The sequence below is a fragment of the Danio aesculapii genome, chromosome 4 (assembly GCF_903798145.1).
Source record: "Danio aesculapii chromosome 4, fDanAes4.1, whole genome shotgun sequence".
NCBI lineage: Eukaryota > Metazoa > Chordata > Actinopteri > Cypriniformes > Danionidae > Danio > Danio aesculapii.
The window spans coordinates 40,790,909-40,810,157 of NC_079438.1; the positions used below are offsets into that span (position 1 = coordinate 40,790,909).

Here is a 19,249-nt window from a genome sequence, read left to right on the forward strand (position 1 = left end):
ACGCCCCCTTGTTTAGCACGCATCTAGTCCTCGTTAGTCTCAGTGCCTACACCTGGTCCTCATGTTCTTTCCTCCCTTTATAATGGGTTCTCTTCCCTCATGTCTTCTTCTGTTCATTGTTGATTGTGACTTGACCGTGCTCTTTTCTCCCTGTGCTGTTGTTTGTGAGTTTGAGCTGTTTTGTCTAATGTTTGTTTATATTTGTGTTTTTCAGAAGGTCTTCAGTTTCATCTCTGCCGTGTTTATCCTTTTCAAGTTTGCTTGTTAGTCACTATTTCTCATTTTGTTAATCTGATTTTAGTAACTTGAAGTGTTTAATTCCTCTTATTGATTTTATTTCTTGTGTTATTAACAGCAAGTTAAAACCAATTACATTTCTCTTTGCTTTTTTATTTTAGTTTGTTTATAATTTATCATTTTAGTTTTATATTTCCTTTTTATTGTTTGTCCAGCCCTGTCTGCTGTGAGTCCCTGGCTGCTGGTGTCCTGTCAGGCTGCTATTTGTGAGATGACTACTCCCAGGATCGCTGGTCGGCAGTACCTCCAAGGCCTTTACCACCATTTGTCTTGCCTAAGCATCCCTGCTCAGTCCTGTTCTCCTGGCATTCTGTGGTTGCTTATTGCTTCCCTTTCCTATGCTGAGGCCACAGGCTGTCAGAACCAGTAGTTCAGCTAGCTGCGTCCTTGTTTGACCATCTCAGTGAAAGCAGTTTTCAAGAGTTTCCCCCAAGCCAGTCAAATCCACCACAGTCAACTCTGAAGCTGTTGAATATCCTCCTGTTACACAAAGCAGGTAAACCTATCACCGCCCCTCTGTCTAACCCTGTTCCTGTGTTGCAGCCTACTTTGCATGTTCCTGTCTGAGTCTGCTCTTCCAGACACTTCACCTGAAGCCAAGTTCACTGCAGATACTACAGGGGTGAAGTGTCCTTATTCAACCCATCGCAAGCGTAAGAAAACGAAACATGACCCGGTCAGCTTTTACTCTATTCCCTAGTCATTGTGTCCCCACTGATTTTAAGTAAGATCAACCCTTGCCTAACATCTGCTTTTAGAGTTAAGACTAACAATCTGCCCTGTCATATTCTGTCCTCTGAGTCACCTGGTGTATCTGACTTTCCAGAAGCTGTCCCTGAGCAGCCTGCTCAATGTCCTAGCCATAGAGGCCATCACTGGAGCTCTGTCTGCTTGGTATAGCCATAGATGCAAGCACGGAGTACCATGCTCTCCCTGTTACCGCTGATGAAGTTAGTCCTGAGCAGTCCTTTAACTCTGCAGCAGAGGCCTTATCGGAGCTATATGCCCACCTTGCCAAGTCTATAGAAAAGATCTTGTCACTCCTTGCCCATGCTATTAATAGTCAATGTCCTGTATCTGCTCTAGAAAGGGTTTCCCCCAGAGCCTGCTCTGTCTCCTGAGAGCACCTCCAGGGCCTGCTCCTATTCCACAGTGCAGAGCTGACTTAAGCCCCCAAGTATTTCCTGAGATGGCTCCAGTCCCCAAGTGCTGTGAACGGAAGGCTTCAGTTCTGCACTGTTGTTTGAGTTGTCTAATGTCTGCTTTTTTTCAGTAGGCCATCAGTTTCATCCCTGCCTGGTTGATCCTTCCAAGTTGGCTTGTTAGTTAATCTTTTGTTCATCTGATTTGGTAGCTTAAGGTTTTTTTTTTTTTTTTGTTTATGTATTAACAGCAAGTTAAAACTAATAAAATTTCTCTTTGCTTTTTTGTTTTAGAAGTTTTCAACGTGTCCCCGTGTGCGTGTAGCCCTGTCTGCTTTGAGTCCCTGGCTGTTAGTGTCCTGTCGGGCTGCTTTTGGTGAGACCACTACTCCAGGATTGCTAATCAGCAGTGTCTCCAAGGCCTTTACCACCTTGTCTGGCCTGAACATCCCTGCTCAGTCTCCTGTTCTGTGGCGGCTGCTTGCTCCATCCAGGACTTTCAACCACTGCCTTTGTCTGCCTGCTCCACCCAAGACTCTTCCAGCACAACCATATTCATCACTGTTGGACTGTCACCTCACCCCTACTACATAACATTGTCAAACACTCCCTGCACTCCTTCTGCATTTGGGTCTTTCCTCTTACTGTGACAAATACATCCCTATTTATTCACCTTGATGAATATAGGTGACTTATTAAAAGAAAAAAATAGCATTGTTTTATGTTTCTGGCTAATCAGGGATTAAACATTGAAGCAAAGCATATTAACCCTGGACCTCAAAACCAGTCACAAATGTCAATTTAAAAATAACTAAACACTAATAAGCTTTTAATTAAGCTTGATTTGTAACCAAACAATACTTGGCCAAGATACAACTATTTGACTAATGAAGCTGAATGCTCAAGTTCAAATATATTGTCATTGTACAAAAATAAAAGATTTCTATTGTGCAGTACCTACAATCACACACTTGTATTACTTAAATCATCAAATACATTTGCTAATACACAGATAAATAACATGTTTAATCCATAATTAAAATATTAATTCAAAATGAATTTAAAGTTCATGTGGCACCAGAGGGAAAATGATAGTTTTGTACAACTATTGTTCTAGGATAAAACTCTCTGAGGCTGGACCAAAAAAGAGGGTTCAGAAACATATAAATCCTGAAAAAGTTGACCAAAGTAAGGTTTTACCAATGCATATCACTAATTAATAATTAAGCATAACCTTTTAATATTTTTACAGAACGAAATGTACAAAAACATCTTCATGGAACAAGATCTTTACCTAATATTCAAATAACTATTGGCATAAAAGAATATTTTGGGTATAGCCAAAAATATACGTGTGCAATATAAGATTTTGTGGTCCAGGATCATTGGTTTAATGATTTGGGGTTTAAGATTACCACAAGGCAGAAAGAGATCATTCAATGCAAATGCAGGCAGGGCTTTCATTGAAGAAAGTGGTATTGAGCCTTCAGTTTCTCCAGTAAATCCATGCAAACTGCCACATTTCCCAATAACTTCTGACATCTACAATGCACAAGGTTAAAAAAGGATAAATCATTTATACTAGGCACACTCCATACTGTACAGATGTGTGGATGATGTAAAATACAGACCTTTAAAGCCATCCTACAACAAATCCAGCAGAGCAGAAGGCAGGCCTCTTTGGCTGTTTCCTAAGAACACATATATATAAATAAATAATACAGAAGTGCTCTGCCATTATTCATAATTTCTGTCATATTTTACAACACCTTGCTGGTCCCTTCAGGGGATGGAGTTTGTTCACATTCTTGCAAGTATATTATTGCCATTTCCAGGTAGCACCTATGAGTCAATCTAAAATAAACACACACCAATATGTTTTGTTTGAATAGAAGTAGAGGAGTATTTCTGCACAATTTTTACGTTGTTTTTTCACTTTGAATTCTTTTTATATTGCTCAGTTTGACTGCAAGATTTCAACACTGAGAATTTGTTACTGAAAACAGAAATGTGGAAAATGAAAACAAAACAATAGGCGGCCATGTTGTCATGTGCTTGTGAGAGGAGAATAAAAGATACCAGAAACCTTATTTTAAACAAATACAGAGCCAAACTGTATTGCTTATAACTTTCGAAGATAAAAAAGGTCAGAGAATGGATTTGAATGAATCCTTATAGTGCTAAACTTTGAAAGGCTGTGCTCTTACAAAATACTATGGGTTATACTTACTGCAAACTTTGCCTATTAGCTTGGTCGGTTGTGGTTAAACATCCAAACAGGGCCTCTAGAACTTTCTGGGGATTTGATTTTTGTATGGAAATTAGATGTCTCCCCACCACTCCTGGAGATACAAATGAGCAACCATCTTCAATTAATACTAGTTCACAAGATAAAAGGGTCATCATATATAAAGAGCACTCCAGACTGGTCACCTATGCAGTAGAGAATGTCAGCTTCCAGCTGCCAGTCTCTGCTTGCTGATGCCTGAGAGATGCTGAGTGCAGATTGCAGAACTTCTTGAGCAGATATTAAAGGCCTCCAGAGATCGTCATCACCCTCAGAGGAACCTGATAGTGCCTGTGATGCTAAAGAAAGACCTGGAACAGAGGATCAATACGTAGTATAACACAATATTACAATATATGCTTGAGCTTTCAAAATTAGTAAAGAACTGTTTTAGATTTAGGTCTTTAAGCACATGTTAATCAGTTTACAAAACATAAAACAAAAATGACAAATTAAAGAACACTCAAAAAAGCACAGGAAATTTACTTTATTAACTAGCTATAATTAATTATACGTTGTTGGATCAGTTAAATAACTTGATGTGGATAAATCAAAATAATTTGCTTATGGAAAATTCGTCAGCGTTAGCTAATTCTCTGGATGTTATGTTTAGTGGAGACGTAAAAATATTTATCGCTAACCTGTTGCTTAACTTAGAACTAGATCTCAAACGTTAAAGAGATTAGTAATTACCACAGAAATAACACTCATGTGAACTGTGCAAAATCTAAAATGACAAAAACAATGACTAATCTAAATAAACAAACACATGCAATACATATAATCAGGAATACATACAAAAAAATAAATATATAAATGAAAACAAAACAAAGAAAAAAGCACATGTGAGGTTATTTGCATAAATGTGTTTCTATATTTTGCAAGTAGTTCTGGCTGAATTGATTCAATAAGTTTAACACCTGAACGTTGGTGTTGTTTTATAGATACTGTCATATTGACATACCAATCCGCATTGTTGTCTTGGCCAGCAGGGGTAGCTGTGGATGATAAATATTCTTTATACCAGCTAGAAGTTCCACCGTACCTCCGGTTTTGAGACTTACAGATTCTCCACTGGCATTGAGCTGAAAACAAAGCACAATATAACTGCTGCAACACATGTAAAATATCAATTTAATGTAGTTGTTCTTGTATTCTTCATTATAACAATGTGATCTGCAACATGGCTCAATAGTGTCTGGATGCAGTCTTGATGATGTAAGCTGAGACTGCATATCTCAATGATGCAATGTCAGACACAATGCATTTAATAGAGCTAGTGACGTCACTGTGAGGGGTAGGGTTGTGGTGGGGTTAGGTGAGCGCATTAAAAAACATTGTGTGCAGCTCAGATCTCACATGGCTTCAGACAAACTACATTTTTGCTTTGAAAAACAAGACATGGCCAATGTAATAGAGGGAATAAAAGCCTTCTGATGCATTTTTTACAATTTAATTCTTCACTTCAGAGCACACAGTTATGCACAAGTCACTGCAAAAGATGTGTTGATACAAGCACAACAATCAACTGCTAGCTTAGCGAATTTAGCAAACAGTAAATAGCACACAGGAAAGGAAAAATGTGTTCTGTGTGAACTTTTGAGCAAATCTTCCTCTCTTAAAGTCCCCATGAAACCAAAACAAAGTTTTTGTAGAAGTTAGTGGCAGTATATTAGTGTTAAGAATATCTGTAAGCTAGTGTGCTCCCAAACAGTGACAAAATACACAATTAGAAGATATAAATGCCTAAAGCTTGCAGTTTGTCACTTCCGCCTTCGTGGATCAATCATTTTTTTGACATCACCTCATACCTCAGTTTCTCATCAAATCTTCTGACCAATCAGATGTTCTCTAGTATCTGCCATGCCCCGCCCCCTTCAGCTCATTTGCTTTTCATTCGATTCGCTTGATCTCAAGCACTTTCACTGGCTCAGCTGTGATAAAACCCCCTGCTATTGGCTGTTTTTTAAAAGGGGAAAAGCTACTCTATGTTCCAGCCTGTCCACATCGAACAGAAATGTACATTTCAAAGCACTTCACGAGACCTTTAACACTTTTTGGACAACAAAGGCATGTTTTATAAGACTACTGCACCTATTTTAGTAATATATTGAGCGCAAGCGTATGATACCTGTTGCAGCAGCAGTTTCTGTGTGAGCAGATGTAGTGTGTGACTTCCCGCTCCTCTCAGTTCACTAAGAAGCAGCACAGCCTCAGCTAAAGTCATTTGAGAGCGCAGAGACAAACCACTGCGTCCAGATAACAAGCTCACAATCTCCTAAACAGACACACATGTGAAAGCCAACAGAAACAGTCAAGTTTGGGTCAGATTGCACTAAATCATAATCAACTATCATAACTGACCTGAAGCATGGATGTATTGTCTTCTCTGGGTCTGCCACGGTGTGTGTTAAGCTGGACACCTTGTAAGAGCAGCAAAGCTTTAGTGTCTGGATCTCCCCAGGCCTCGGCCTCCGCCAGACCCTCTTTCAGCAGCTGGAGAGCCTCCGAACTGCTGTCTGCACCTTCATAAACATGGGCAATATGTCAAACAACATCAAAAATTGGCTATGACCATTACATTGGGCTATGCAAAGCTGCTAACCAGAGCAGATCGCAGTTCCAGGGATGTGGCCTACAAGAGAACGAACCACCGCCAGCCTGCAGCGCAGCCAGAAAAGGACATGCATTCGTTCTCTTGCTTCTACTGTTGCTGGAACATCTCCGGTGTGGAGATCGAGAACTGACTTCAGCTCCCTGGAGTTTGTCTGTAGGGAAAAAAAGACATTGTTTAAGAATTGCAGTTTTTTTGCATTACAGGTTTCTTAAATGTTATCATTAAATAAATATGCACATTATTTAATTATATTTGATCTAATTTGCATACATGTTTTCTAGCACATGAATCTGAACATTGCATGAAGTCATGTTTAAAAAACTTGTTTATTATTTTGTACATATCAGAGTCATAGGTTCCGGGATCTATTTTTCTCTTTCAGTAATTATTTCTTGTCTTATCTATGTAGTTGCTTCAAATACCAAAACAATGCATTTATGTGAACAATGTTAAGCTGTTTGACACAATCTACATTGTAAAAGCGTTATAGAAATAAACATGAATTGAATATGACATATGCTTATTGTGTTTTTCTTGTATATTATTACTAATTGTTCATTGTTACTACATTGCATACATTATACATTATATATACAGTGCCAACCATAAATGAGCCCAGCCCTCATATCTTTTAAATTAATATTTTCTATATTAAATTTTCTATATGCTATACAATAATGTATTTGTACATATACATTACATTAGTCAGTACCAAAGCCAAAACTCAAGCTAATTTAACAAAGTAACTTAAGATCACAGTCCAAAATATAGTACACTTAAATGTATATGTTAGGGAAAAATATTGAATATTTTTAATAAAAAGGGAAAAATCAAAAGTACAAAAATCTAAAACTAAGTAAATGAGTGCTTTTGCAATAGTTCATTTGAATTTAAATGTATTTCTTTTCTATTCCTAGTGAACAAACTTTTATTTTCAACTGATTAATAAGACACCAAAATGTATTGTCGATATTCACTGAGAAATGAATAAAAATATTCATTATTAAACAGGGGTGTACTCATTTGTGCTGTGCACTATATATTTATGGGCACTATATATTTACTTTCAGAAATCATCCTTTAAAAGGTATATTATTATTTATATCTATAGGCACAAATTGATTAAAAAGTGATCCAAAAGTGCATTTGGATGTTCTTTATGAAAAGTCAGGTGCATGATTTTGCTTTTGTTTTGAAATGAACTGAATATGACTTGGCGGTTCATTCCACTGTGGTGACCCCTGATTATTAAAGGGACTAAGCTGAAAAGAAAATGAATGAATGAATGAATGAATGAATGAATGAATGAATGAATGAATTTGACTTTTACAGCATGGAAGACACAAATATAGTGTATATATAGCAACTCAAACAGAGTGTCACATCACCTGATGTGCTTTGGCTCTGGCTCGTCTGAGAGCAGAAGATGGTGGTCTAGGAGGAGGCAGAGGGCGGTAATCACTTTGAAACACAGGAGATCTCTGGATCAGCCTCAACGTGGACACTGACAGATCTGCACTGAAATAGATGTGAAAGATATTTGGACTCTGGTTGATTTTTTTTTTCTGAAGAATGACAAATATAAATAGTGCTGAAAAAAGGCAAATATGAAATATCACTTTTTATTTACTGGTTAATCAACTCAGTGAAATATGTTCTAAGCTGTTATGACAGAGAAAAACAAACTACATTAACTGTTTAAGATTACATTAATTTATTTAATCTTCAGATTTGACAGGAAACATAGAAAAATTAGAATCAGAATCAGTTTTATTGCCAAGTGTGCTTCACACACACAAGGAATTTGTTTTGGCTACAGAAGCTTCCAGTGTACATAAAGTGACAACACAAATTTAATATGAAAAAAATAAAATAAAAATAAAAATGATAAACATTAAACAGATGCGGTTAGTCAAGAAACCTTTATGTTGAGTTGTATGTACAGATTGTTATAAATATACAGGTTATAAGGTGCTGTGTACAAGTGCGAATGTAGAAAGTATTGCATTGTATATTGATATGAGGTGCCGTGTACATGTGCGTATGAGAAAGTATTGCACATATTTATTGCACAGTAGGGGAATATTTAACTGTGCATAAGGTAGACAGCCTGAGGAAAGAAACTTTTCCTGTGTCTGGCTGTTTTTGTGCTTGGTGCTCTGAAGCGCCGACCAGACGGTAACAGTTTGAACAGGTAGTGTGCTGGGTGTGAGGCGTCCAGAGTGATTTTGCGAGCCCTTTTACTCACTCTGGAAGAGTACAGTTCTTGAAGTGTAGGAAGGGTTGTGCCAGTGATTATAATTAAGTACTATAGTACTATTAAGTACTAGTGAATATAATTAAGTGATATAATTAAGTACAAAAATATTTAAAAAATGTAATTCATTCCTATAATGGCAACGCAGAATTGTTAGCAGCCATTAATACAGTCTCATGATATATTTGAAAAATAGATTTGTTTCATACCATTATTAATAGTTTTACTCTCATTTTGAATCAGTTTAATGCATCCTTTCTAAAATTTAGTATTCATTTCTTTTAAAAACAACTCATACCAGCCCCAAACTTTATAATGACAGTTTACAACATGTGCTCTTCCACATGATTTGTGTTTCTGCACTACCTGGCTGCCATTCTGCCCTGCTGCATGTTGATATTGGACAATAACAGTCTGATCTCCACTGCCAGCTCCAGTTCTTCAGGATCAGTGCTCAGAGGATCTGGAGTCAGGAGCTCAGGAATAAGCAGAACGTGTGTTTCTTTTAGGAGCATGGCCTGAATGGGGCAATAGAGACACATAATGTTCACTTTGGCCTTAAAAATTTTGGCATTTGGTGCATGCATTTATAGTTGTGTTTATAGATTCATACTTTGTGGCCATCATTGCTACAGAGTAAAAGGCCAAGATCTGGAAAGACGATTTAAAAGCAACGATAGCTGGACAGGGTCTTGCAATAATGTGGAAGTAAAACATCACCTTGATTTCTCCCAGTGTGAGTTTCTTAGCAGTGATTTGGAGACCCTTGGATTCATCACTGATGGAGGCATCAGGCAAACATGAAGTGCTAGACTGTTTCTCGGATTCGGATAGCTCTGGGAAGATAAGTAATAATAAAAAGTGCACATAATGTTGCTGTATGTTCTGTTTTGATACAAACAAACAAAATTAATTTTAATTTCAACATTATTTGTTCTTCTGCCGTTTATCACATGATCATCATTTATGTTTTACTTTATTAATTATTATTCACTTAATAATTGTAATAATTGTGTCGCCATGTGCTCTTCTGTTTCTCCCCTCTTGTTTCCCTTTACCACACCCCCTTGTTTACCCCTTATCTAGTCCTTGTTAGTGTAAGTGTCTTCACCTTGTCCTTGTGTGCTTTCTTTCCTTTATATTGTGCTCTTAACCCTCATGTCTTTGCTGGTTTGTTTTGTGTTTGTGTCTTCCACTGTGTTTTTGTGCCAGAATGCCAAGAATCTTCTCTGCAGATCTAGCTTGTCCTTTCTTAATGATTTAGATTTCTGGTAAATTGTTTTGTTTTTCATTTAGCAGATTATTGTTTAAGCGAAGTTTGATTTCATTTATAGCTGTTTATATCTAGTAATGTTCAGCAATTCTGGTCTTTTGGTTTTTATTTCATTCTGTTCTTTCTTTTCTCAACATTTTAAGAAGATTTTATTTAAGTTTTAGCATTTAGTTAGAATGGAGAAAGAGTTGGGAACAATATTTGTTTCTATTTTAATGTATAAATCTCCAGCTATTTTTGTGGAGTCTCCATGGTCTCCCCTCATTGGCAGGGGTTTCCTCCAGGTGCTCCGGTTTCCCCCACAAGTCCAAAGACATGTGGTATAGGTGAATTGGTTAAGCTAAATTGTCCGTAGTGTGTGTGTGAATGTGTGTGTATGGATGTTTCCTAGTGATGGGTAGAAGCTGGAAGGGCATCCGCTGCGTAAAACATACGCTGGATAAGTTGGCGGTTCATTCCGCTGTGGCGACCCCAGATTAATAAAGGGACTAAGCCGAAACGAAAATTAATGAATGAATGAAGATTTGGATAGCCTTAACATGACGTTAATAATAAGTTGATAATATTGCGCTAGGCAAATTTAGAATTTGCAAATGTCCCTAACAAACTAGTGATGAAAAGATACCTGATGGTGGGGGCTCAGGCAGGTCATGTATAGTACTACACATAGCTAAGATGAGATGAACTTTGGCCATCAGAAGCTGCTTGGTCAGTCGTGAGCCATAAAGAGCTATGATATCTGTACTTGGTCTCCTATTGATCGTGTCCTCTAGAACCTAAGGAAGGGATTGCACATGCTTATCATCATCCTCAGTATCATATATACATGATTTGTGAAAACAGGCTGTGAAAACAGGTAAACTTACTTGAAGGTTGGATGTATCCAGCAGGGGTTTTCCTTCATTAAATAATTTCTTTTCCTGAGGGATTTTTTAAAATTACAAATGAATGAATAAATAAAAAGAATAATGTACAATCACAATACTATATTTTGAATCTATTCAAAGATGTGCTGTTGAAGACTTTTAAAAATATATTTAAAATAATGTGCCTTTATACATCAAAGCTGAATCAAAAAGTTTGAAAAAAAAGTTGTATAATAATTAATAATCATAATGTAATTGTCACTGAATATTACAATTTTCTATTTAATTTATTTTAAAATGTAATTTATTTTTGAGAGAAAAGTTTAATTTTCAGCAATAATTTTCTAATCTTTAGTTATAGTCACATTATCCTTCAGAAATCATTTTAATGTGCTGATTTTTAAGAACAGTTAGTATTTTTAAATGCTGAAAGCAGCTGTGCTCTCAATTTTTTATGCAATCAATTAGACTTTTTTTTTTAATTGTTTGAGGAAAAGGCCTACTGTGACATGAACACCCAGGAAAACTGGTTTCACTGCATACCCTTGTTAAAGTGGTTTAAAGGTAATGAGCCAGTTTTCAAAGAAAAGAGCAGACATTAAAACGATCTCAACACATTGCTTTTGTTTTCCTATTGATGTATATACATTTATATTCAACAAAACATTTAAGTTCAACAGAACAACATTTTCTGAATATAATTTTTTGTAGGACTTAGCTGTAATTTTTGACCAGTTTAATACATCCTTAGTAATACATTAGTAGTATTTTTTTTCTTTATTTTTTTTTACTGAGCCTACCCTTTTGGATTGCAGTTTAAAATGTTAATAAACAGTATAATATGAATAAAATATTGATAAACTTTAATTTAAAAAAACGCCTCTAAAATGATTAGTTTTAGGTTTCATTTTTTTTTCAGATCAAGATAACCAATTGCTTCATTATACAGGATATAACTACATATTTTGTTTTTGTCCAATGCAATATTTTATCTTATTTCAAATTGGATTACCCAAGATGGCTTTTCTGCTCTGTGGAGGCCTCCATTATTTACAGGAATTCCTTCACCAAATGTGAGACTGCTAAGTTCTTTAATCGCTTGAGTGAAGGCCCCCAACTCTGTCAAAACCTTCACCTGTATACACAAACAAACAAGTAAACAATCCTTCTACATTCACTGCAACACAAGCTTACAAGACATCCTAGAATAAACTGCATACTCAATGTCTCCAAACCTTCATTATTCTGCATGAGACAGTGAGGTGTGGATCCTGACACACAGTTCTGGCAATATACAGGTACAGAGCCAGCACAGGAAGAACCTGAAATAATAGATGTTAAATATGATATGTATCAGATATCAACTGTTAATTGCACAAATGCTGCTCTAATATGAGTGCATTAATAAATATATCGCTAGTACCTTGAGAAAGTGTCCTGAAGTGTACAGCCAGTGGCAGAGAAAAGACAAACTGGCAACGGTGGTACCGAGATTCCCTCGATCCGGCTCAGAGAAGAGGTCAATGCCTGGGATGAGCTCTGTCTCCAGAGAGTATGTGGAGTATGACAGGTCCATCTTTGGATGTGGCAAAGAGGCCGTCAGTAGGCACTGTAGATTATTAGATATTAGTACTGTTAATGTTATTTAATGGTCTGTATTTCATTATTAGCTGAGAGACAAAATAAGATACAAAAAAAAACATTTCAAAGAGCACGTTACAATACACAGTAAGAATCAGGGTTCCCACTCTTTCACGGACACCAGATTCAAGGACATTTTTAAAGCACTCTTAATTTCAAATGATAATTTATACCTCAGCATATATTGTGCCATGAAAGTCCTTACTGTACTTAACATTTCACTTACACTTAATATTTAGATTAAAAATGTTAGAGCAGGGGTCACCAACCCTGTTCCTGGAGAACTACCTTCCTGCAGATTTCAACTCCAACCCTTATCAAACACACTTAAACCAATTAATTAAGACCTGAAGCAGCACTTGATAATTACAGATTGGTGTGTTTGGTCAGGGTTGCAACTGAAATCTGCAGGAAGGTAGATCTCCAGGAACAGGATTGGTAACCCCTGAATTAGAGTAATAAAAAAATGTTTTGTACTTTTTTTAATCAGTCGTGTTCAAAGAACTTTAATAAAATTTGTTGAATTCAATACTATTAATGTTAATATTCAAATCTTAAATATTTTGGTACAATAATATTTACGGTAAGGTACAAAATTTAAATCTAAGACTTTAAAATGAAGAATTTCATTTAGTTTTTTCATTCTGATTTTGACAGCAGGACAGTACAATTGTTAAAATAACACCCCAAAAAATAATTCAAATGTAATTCAAGCACTTTCAAGCAGCTATGTTTGTTTTTAAGTACGTTCCAGTTCTTGAATGTATATGTCTGAAATTCAAGTATTATCAAGCACTTTCAAGAAGCGAGGAAATTTATGTTGGTGCATTTAATCAAAACTATTTTATTAAACAGTTATATTCATTAAAATAAGAGTGTGGCCAATTATCATCTTTAGGAACAGAAATTAAATACATTTCAATTGAAAAAGGTGTTGAAAAAAACCTTTTAAAATACAACATTTCAATTTAATATTTTTTATAGTTCTCTGATTTTGTTATATACAGGTATTTAATATTTTTCCCTTACATATTCATTGGGGAGCGAAACAGTGCCTCAGTGGTTAGCACTGTCGCCTCACAGCAAGGTCGATGAACTAAATTGGCTGAAGTGTATGAGTGAATGTGAGAGTGTATGGGTGTTTCCCAGTACTGGGTTACGGCTAGAAGGCTAAAACATATGCTTGGCGGTTCATATTGCTGTGGTGACCCCTGATAAATAAGGGACTAAGCAAAAGGAAAATCAATGAATGAATATTCATTGGGGTGTACTAATGTTTGCACTGTGATCCTAAGTTATTTTATAAGACTTTTTTTCAGTTAAAATAACTTAAATAACTTAAAATAACCTTTTGTCCCAGTTTAAATGCAAACCAATAACCCAGGAATGCAAGTAAACATCATCTACAAATTTATTAATAAATCAGTTTATCTCCCAGTAGTAATGTGAAAATATAATAATTTGTAGATTTAGCTCATAGATTTAACATAGCGAAAGAGTGTTTCATTCGCGATGTCAGTTGAATAAATAATTGAAAACCAAAGTAGAATAACACTATGTCAGTGGAAACTTCCAGGTCAAATATTATCCTATCAAGATGCATCATTTTCATTGCAGCACTTCTGCTGTACGAGATGAGAATACAGTTTCATAAATATTTAGGTGTTATGAACTTTAAAAAGTTTCCACCTCCCTTACCGCTAATCTTTTGATTTGTTCTGAATGTGCTTAAATTTGTTCCTGCGATGTGTTCCTGTCAGATATCACACATGCACACTTCAATAAACTGACCCAAACCAGGTTGATACATTTACATGCTTAACATTATTGGTGTAAAAATCGATCTGTTGCAATCTGTTTATCCTTAAACCTTTTATGTTCATATTTCAATAAAGGAAAACAGGTTAATACATTTACATGACCATGTGCTCTGCCAACTCGTAAAGTATAATCAGGTTAAGAATAAGAATGTGACTCAATTCTGACCTTGAAGAGTTTGGCAGAGAGAAGGCAGCACTTTGTGCGCTGGTGGATGTTTGAAGTAAGGATATGCCTGTCAAGAGAAAGAACAGAAATTATTCAGCTGTAATGGAAAGCTGTCACAAAAACACCTTTTGAGTTTTCACTCACTGTGCGATCTTGGCTGAAAGCACAGCTCCCTGGAGACAGCCCCATATCCCAGCATGCCTCAGTGTTTCCTGAGAGGAGCTGCTGCCCCAGGTGTCTCCATCCCAAGACTCCAGAACTCCAGAGCTTTGAAGAGCACAGTCCAGAGCTTTAGTCCAGCAGGAGTGTGCAGACCTATACGCAAACAAAAATAAAGACACTAATACAAGCCTTTTTTTCTTTCTTATTACTGTGCAATCACTGAATTAGACTAAGGTTCAAATGTTTGGGGTCAGTAATTATATGCACACGTCTTACTTTAGATTTCCATTGTAGAAATGCAGGTTTCCAAGGTCATGGTGAGCTTGCACCAGGAAGGAGTTGCACTTATTAGCTTTGAGATATTCTGTGTGACAAGACAAAATGGTGGAGATAAAAATGAGAGAATATTATCCACACCAAGTTAAAAGAAAACGGTTACAAATATTCTGAAGCACAGTATAAAAGCTTAAATTTAATAAAAACACTTTCAAATCATCCCAGTTAGTGTTAATCTGGCAAATGTTGTAATTTCAAATCCTATTTACCTGGCAACCTAATTTTAGAGTATTTACCAATTTTGCAAGATGGTAAGCCATTCTGAAGTGATTACAGCTTCTCAAAACTAATCTATCACACTGCAAAACAGGTTAAGTACTTACTTGAAGCTGAAAACATTAAAATAATAAAATGGACAGCCCAGAGCCCTGACCTAAACCTGATTGAAAACCTTTTCCTAATACGAATGATATGAACAAACTGACAGTTTCAATTTACTATAATCGTCTATGTGAAGCTGCTTTGACACAATCTACATTGTAAAAGTGCTATACAAATAAAGATGAATTGAAATTAATTGAATTGAATAATAATTTTTGACTGTTGTAACCTTTAGAAAAATCTAGTTGTAATCTTTCTTTGTGCAACAATAGTTGCTGTTCACTACAATTAACACAAAATAAGCAATGAGGAAGACACAGTAAGAAATAACAAGAAAACACAACAAAAATGCCATCCATTTTCAAAGGGGAAGATTACATTATTTAAAAAAACAAGGATTTTACACTTTGTTTTATTATTTTGAATTGTATTAGCTTGTTCATAAACAAAATATGCTGGTGATATATTCAGATTGGTTCTCACTAATAGCATTGTTGTAGGAGGTGAAGACCGTCTGGAGCTGTGTTGGTGGCAGTGTGGTGCTGTAGATGGAGCCCAGAGAGCTGAAGTCTTCTTTGGACAGGTCTGGAGGGTTGATGCCTGGAGGAGTACTGGCTGCCATGCTGAGTTCCACCTTCCCCTGCAGAATGCCGCTGGTCTCTTTAAAGAATGGCACTTCAACATACGCTGAGGACACAGATATATAATAGGTGCGACTGAAAGTATTAACAAAATTGATAGATAGTTAAGTGTGCAAAAACCTAATGAGTCTCACATGGGCAATCACATGTTAAAATCATATGTGAAGTATGTGAAACCCATGTGATCAATTTTAAAACGTGTGAAAAAGAAAAATCCAATTTGGGAATGTGTTTAAGAATGTTTTCTTCTTAATATAAATTTCCTTTAAAATCTCTTATAGCCTACCATTATTATCCCCTCGTTGCTGGTAAGATAGTCGTTCAGCAAAGCCTATATTGATATACTGATATTTTTTATGCCAGATTGACACACTAAACTGACGACACGTTATCTAATTCAAAACCCTTCTCACACTGAACTCACCACTCAAGAGACTAAGAAAATGAAAGCACACAAGCGCAAGTAAAATCAGACGATCAAGACATAATCTTTAAAATAATAACTTGTATTGAATATTTTGACAGAGGTTTGTGATATAAAAAATACAGATAAGCATTAATTAAATGCTTACGTTCCGTGGAGCAATCGATTTGATGTAGGCCTGCTATTTTTGTTTGACGGAAAAATAAAAAACCTTAGTATGATTGGAAAAAAATGCCTATGTCAATTATTAAAAATGAATTCAGTCAGTATGTTTCGTTTTGTAGCCTAATCTAAATTTGTCATTTACGTAAAAATATTTTTTTCAGCCTATTTATTTTATTCTTTTATTTAGTAGGCATATATTTTGTTTTTGTTGTTTGAAACGCTGCAGGTGTGTGGAAATTCCATTGTTCGCACATCTTAAAATAAATCAATATTTAACAATGCAATATTTGATGTGTCAAGCACAAAATGTATAGGTCAATAATTTTTTTTGTAATTAAATGATCATTTAATATTATTCTGATCAGTTAACAGTTAATATATGATAACCCGGTTGTCGGTTTGGGAAAATGAACCGAAATGAGCATTCCTAGTTTGTGTCTATTGAATCACAGTCGGAGATTTTTATAAATGTATTTATTTTTTGCCATCTAAAGGGATGTAGCCCTGCTCTAGAGCACTGCCAAACGAGGTGCTCAATGTCATACTTACGATGCTGTGTGTCAGCTAGTAGCAGAAAAAACAATTTTTTGCTGTGCTGAAAAGTCAGCAGTTTATGTTGTTGCCTTTTCAGTGTCTCTCTGAAACAGTGCAGTGTTTCCTCGACATCAAGCGGTACACACACCAAACACATGGCTCTCTGTACATCTGCAGTAATGAGGAAAAATACAATATACAAACCATTATACATTAATTAAGACATGCAAACACACACACAAAAATATTAAATAAATGAGACTTGCTAACCCTTTTGTGTAGCTGCAAGTTCATTGATCTCTGGAGCATCACTGGGAGTAATCACAATGGGACCTTTTCCTGTTGGAAACAGTACTTGACTGCTTGCATAATTCTTGCAGGTTACCTATGAACATCAGTCACAAAACCAACTCAGAGATCAGTGTTATTAGATCAGTGTGTTTCACCTATCTGTCTTTTAAACACAGATGTCTCAGTAGTGACTTTTCACATTTATGTAGTGATTGTTTGTGTTTTTCACTGTATGTGTGTTGTAAATTGGGCTCAAAGGGACAGTTCACACAAATATTAAAAATTACCCACTATTTATTCACCTTTGATAAAACCTGAAAACCTTTAACCATTGACTTTCATAGTAGAAAAACACATAAGTTTGAGTAAATGATGAAAGAATTTGCATGTTTGGGTAAACTATACATTTAAAGTATGAACAATATATATTATATATATTATTCTGAATGATGTGTATGTGATCATTTCTGTCTACCTTCTCTCCAGAAATGATCTCAGTGTAGGTGAAGTGAGGTTGTGGTGCTTTAGGACCCCCAAAACAGCTGATCCTGTCCAGCAGTCTCCTTTGAGCATGTACCAGCACAGGGGTTACCATGTGTGAGTAGCGTTCCCTGAAAATCATGAAGCACCTTGTATTTCAATAGATACTCCTTCTGATGAACAATAATATACATTAACATTACAGTCCTTCGCAAATTTTCAGCCACCTACCGAGTGTAGGTGTTGAAAAGTAGAGCAAGATGAGCTAGAGTCTCCCACTTGGCCTGGTAGTACAGAAGTTCTAGCGTGTGCAGAACCAGAGTCCTCAGCCAGCGCAGATCTATCACTGTCCCATCATCCACTGGGGCAGAAAAGAACAGGCTTGCCTCGAGCTCCCCATCTTCATCATCGTAAACATTCCATAGCTAGGAATAAAAAAGAAAATATTTAAGCCAGATAACTTTATCCTTCAGTTTATCCATCACTGAAATATAAATGACTGCACAATGTTGCAAACTCCTTATAAACCACAAGTTGCTGAGACTTTTATTTCAGTATGCTGATGTACTTTTAACTGAAACGGAATATTGAGTAAGTAAGCTTTCTTTTCGTGCATTATTCACCTGTAGCTACCGGTAAGAGTGGGGGGATTACAAATTTTGTGACTGGAGCCATCAAACTGACATCAACAGATAAGACCGCCACTCTAAACCCAGAAGCAAATGCTCAGATTTGATTAAAGATTACCAAAAAAAGCTATGCGTGTGAATTAACTGTTTAACAGTTTAACACAGATTAATTGTTTACCTAAAAAAAACAATGTGCGCTAGCAAAATAAACATAATTTTTTAAAACCTTAAGCTTCTCCATCATGTCCATGAGAAGATCCGAGGCCAGCACCAGTAAAGGAGTGATCACTGTATACAGTTGCTCCATTGTCAGCTGTCTTGCATTGGCGTTAGGGTCTTGGGCTCCCTCCAACATGAGAATCAGTGTGCAGCATTGGTCCCACAGAATTCGACATCCCCACTGTAGAGTTGTCCAGTACCCCCAGCGATGTGATAGCACCTAGTGTAAAAATAGGGAATGTCATTGATAGATTCACAAGATAAAAAGAAGGCCAAATTCAGGTTATTAAATTGACATGCATTTACCATAGCTCTGCGCATGTGAGTAGAGGCTTTATCAAGTGTGTCCAGTAACTGAGAGGGAGTTTGATCAGCAGAAGCACCGTCAGCTTCAGGATTATGGGTGTGCAGAAAGGTGGAGTCCACATCACCTTCTACATCACTTTCTGCTGAGTTCAGCTCATCATCACTGGCGCTCGGTCCTCCTGAGGATGTGTTGAAAAGTATGACAATCATCAATCAAGCTTCGAATTCCTTCAAGCTAGCTACTGAAAAAGAAAACAGCAGAATCCAATCCCACTTTGGGATTTGGTGGATTACAGGCCCAAGGGCAACATGGTGACATGAAGCTCCTTCGAGAACCAGAGAGAAGCATGTAACACCACAAACACATTCAGAGGG

The 19,249-nt window shown here is 36.4% G+C and overlaps 1 protein-coding gene across 1 annotated transcript in view; it reads right to left on the minus strand.

Moving 5' to 3' along the window:
- Positions 1–19,249, minus strand: part of cfap54 (cilia and flagella associated protein 54) — a 34,101-nt gene that overhangs the window by 6,893 nt on the left and 7,959 nt on the right. The window contains 27 exon segments of the mRNA XM_056455652.1: positions 2,855–2,981; positions 3,071–3,130; positions 3,209–3,293; positions 3,670–3,781; positions 3,873–4,037; positions 4,691–4,811; positions 5,858–6,004; positions 6,091–6,251; positions 6,332–6,494; positions 7,732–7,861; positions 8,967–9,118; positions 9,321–9,436; positions 10,499–10,649; positions 10,740–10,793; positions 11,752–11,874; positions 11,975–12,061; positions 12,163–12,348; positions 14,367–14,433; positions 14,511–14,681; positions 14,805–14,892; positions 15,669–15,872; positions 16,965–17,120; positions 17,220–17,334; positions 17,716–17,851; positions 17,952–18,145; positions 18,576–18,788; positions 18,875–19,053. Of these exon segments, the coding sequence (XP_056311627.1) occupies positions 2,855–2,981; positions 3,071–3,130; positions 3,209–3,293; positions 3,670–3,781; positions 3,873–4,037; positions 4,691–4,811; positions 5,858–6,004; positions 6,091–6,251; positions 6,332–6,494; positions 7,732–7,861; positions 8,967–9,118; positions 9,321–9,436; positions 10,499–10,649; positions 10,740–10,793; positions 11,752–11,874; positions 11,975–12,061; positions 12,163–12,348; positions 14,367–14,433; positions 14,511–14,681; positions 14,805–14,892; positions 15,669–15,872; positions 16,965–17,120; positions 17,220–17,334; positions 17,716–17,851; positions 17,952–18,145; positions 18,576–18,788; positions 18,875–19,053 (3,663 nt within the window).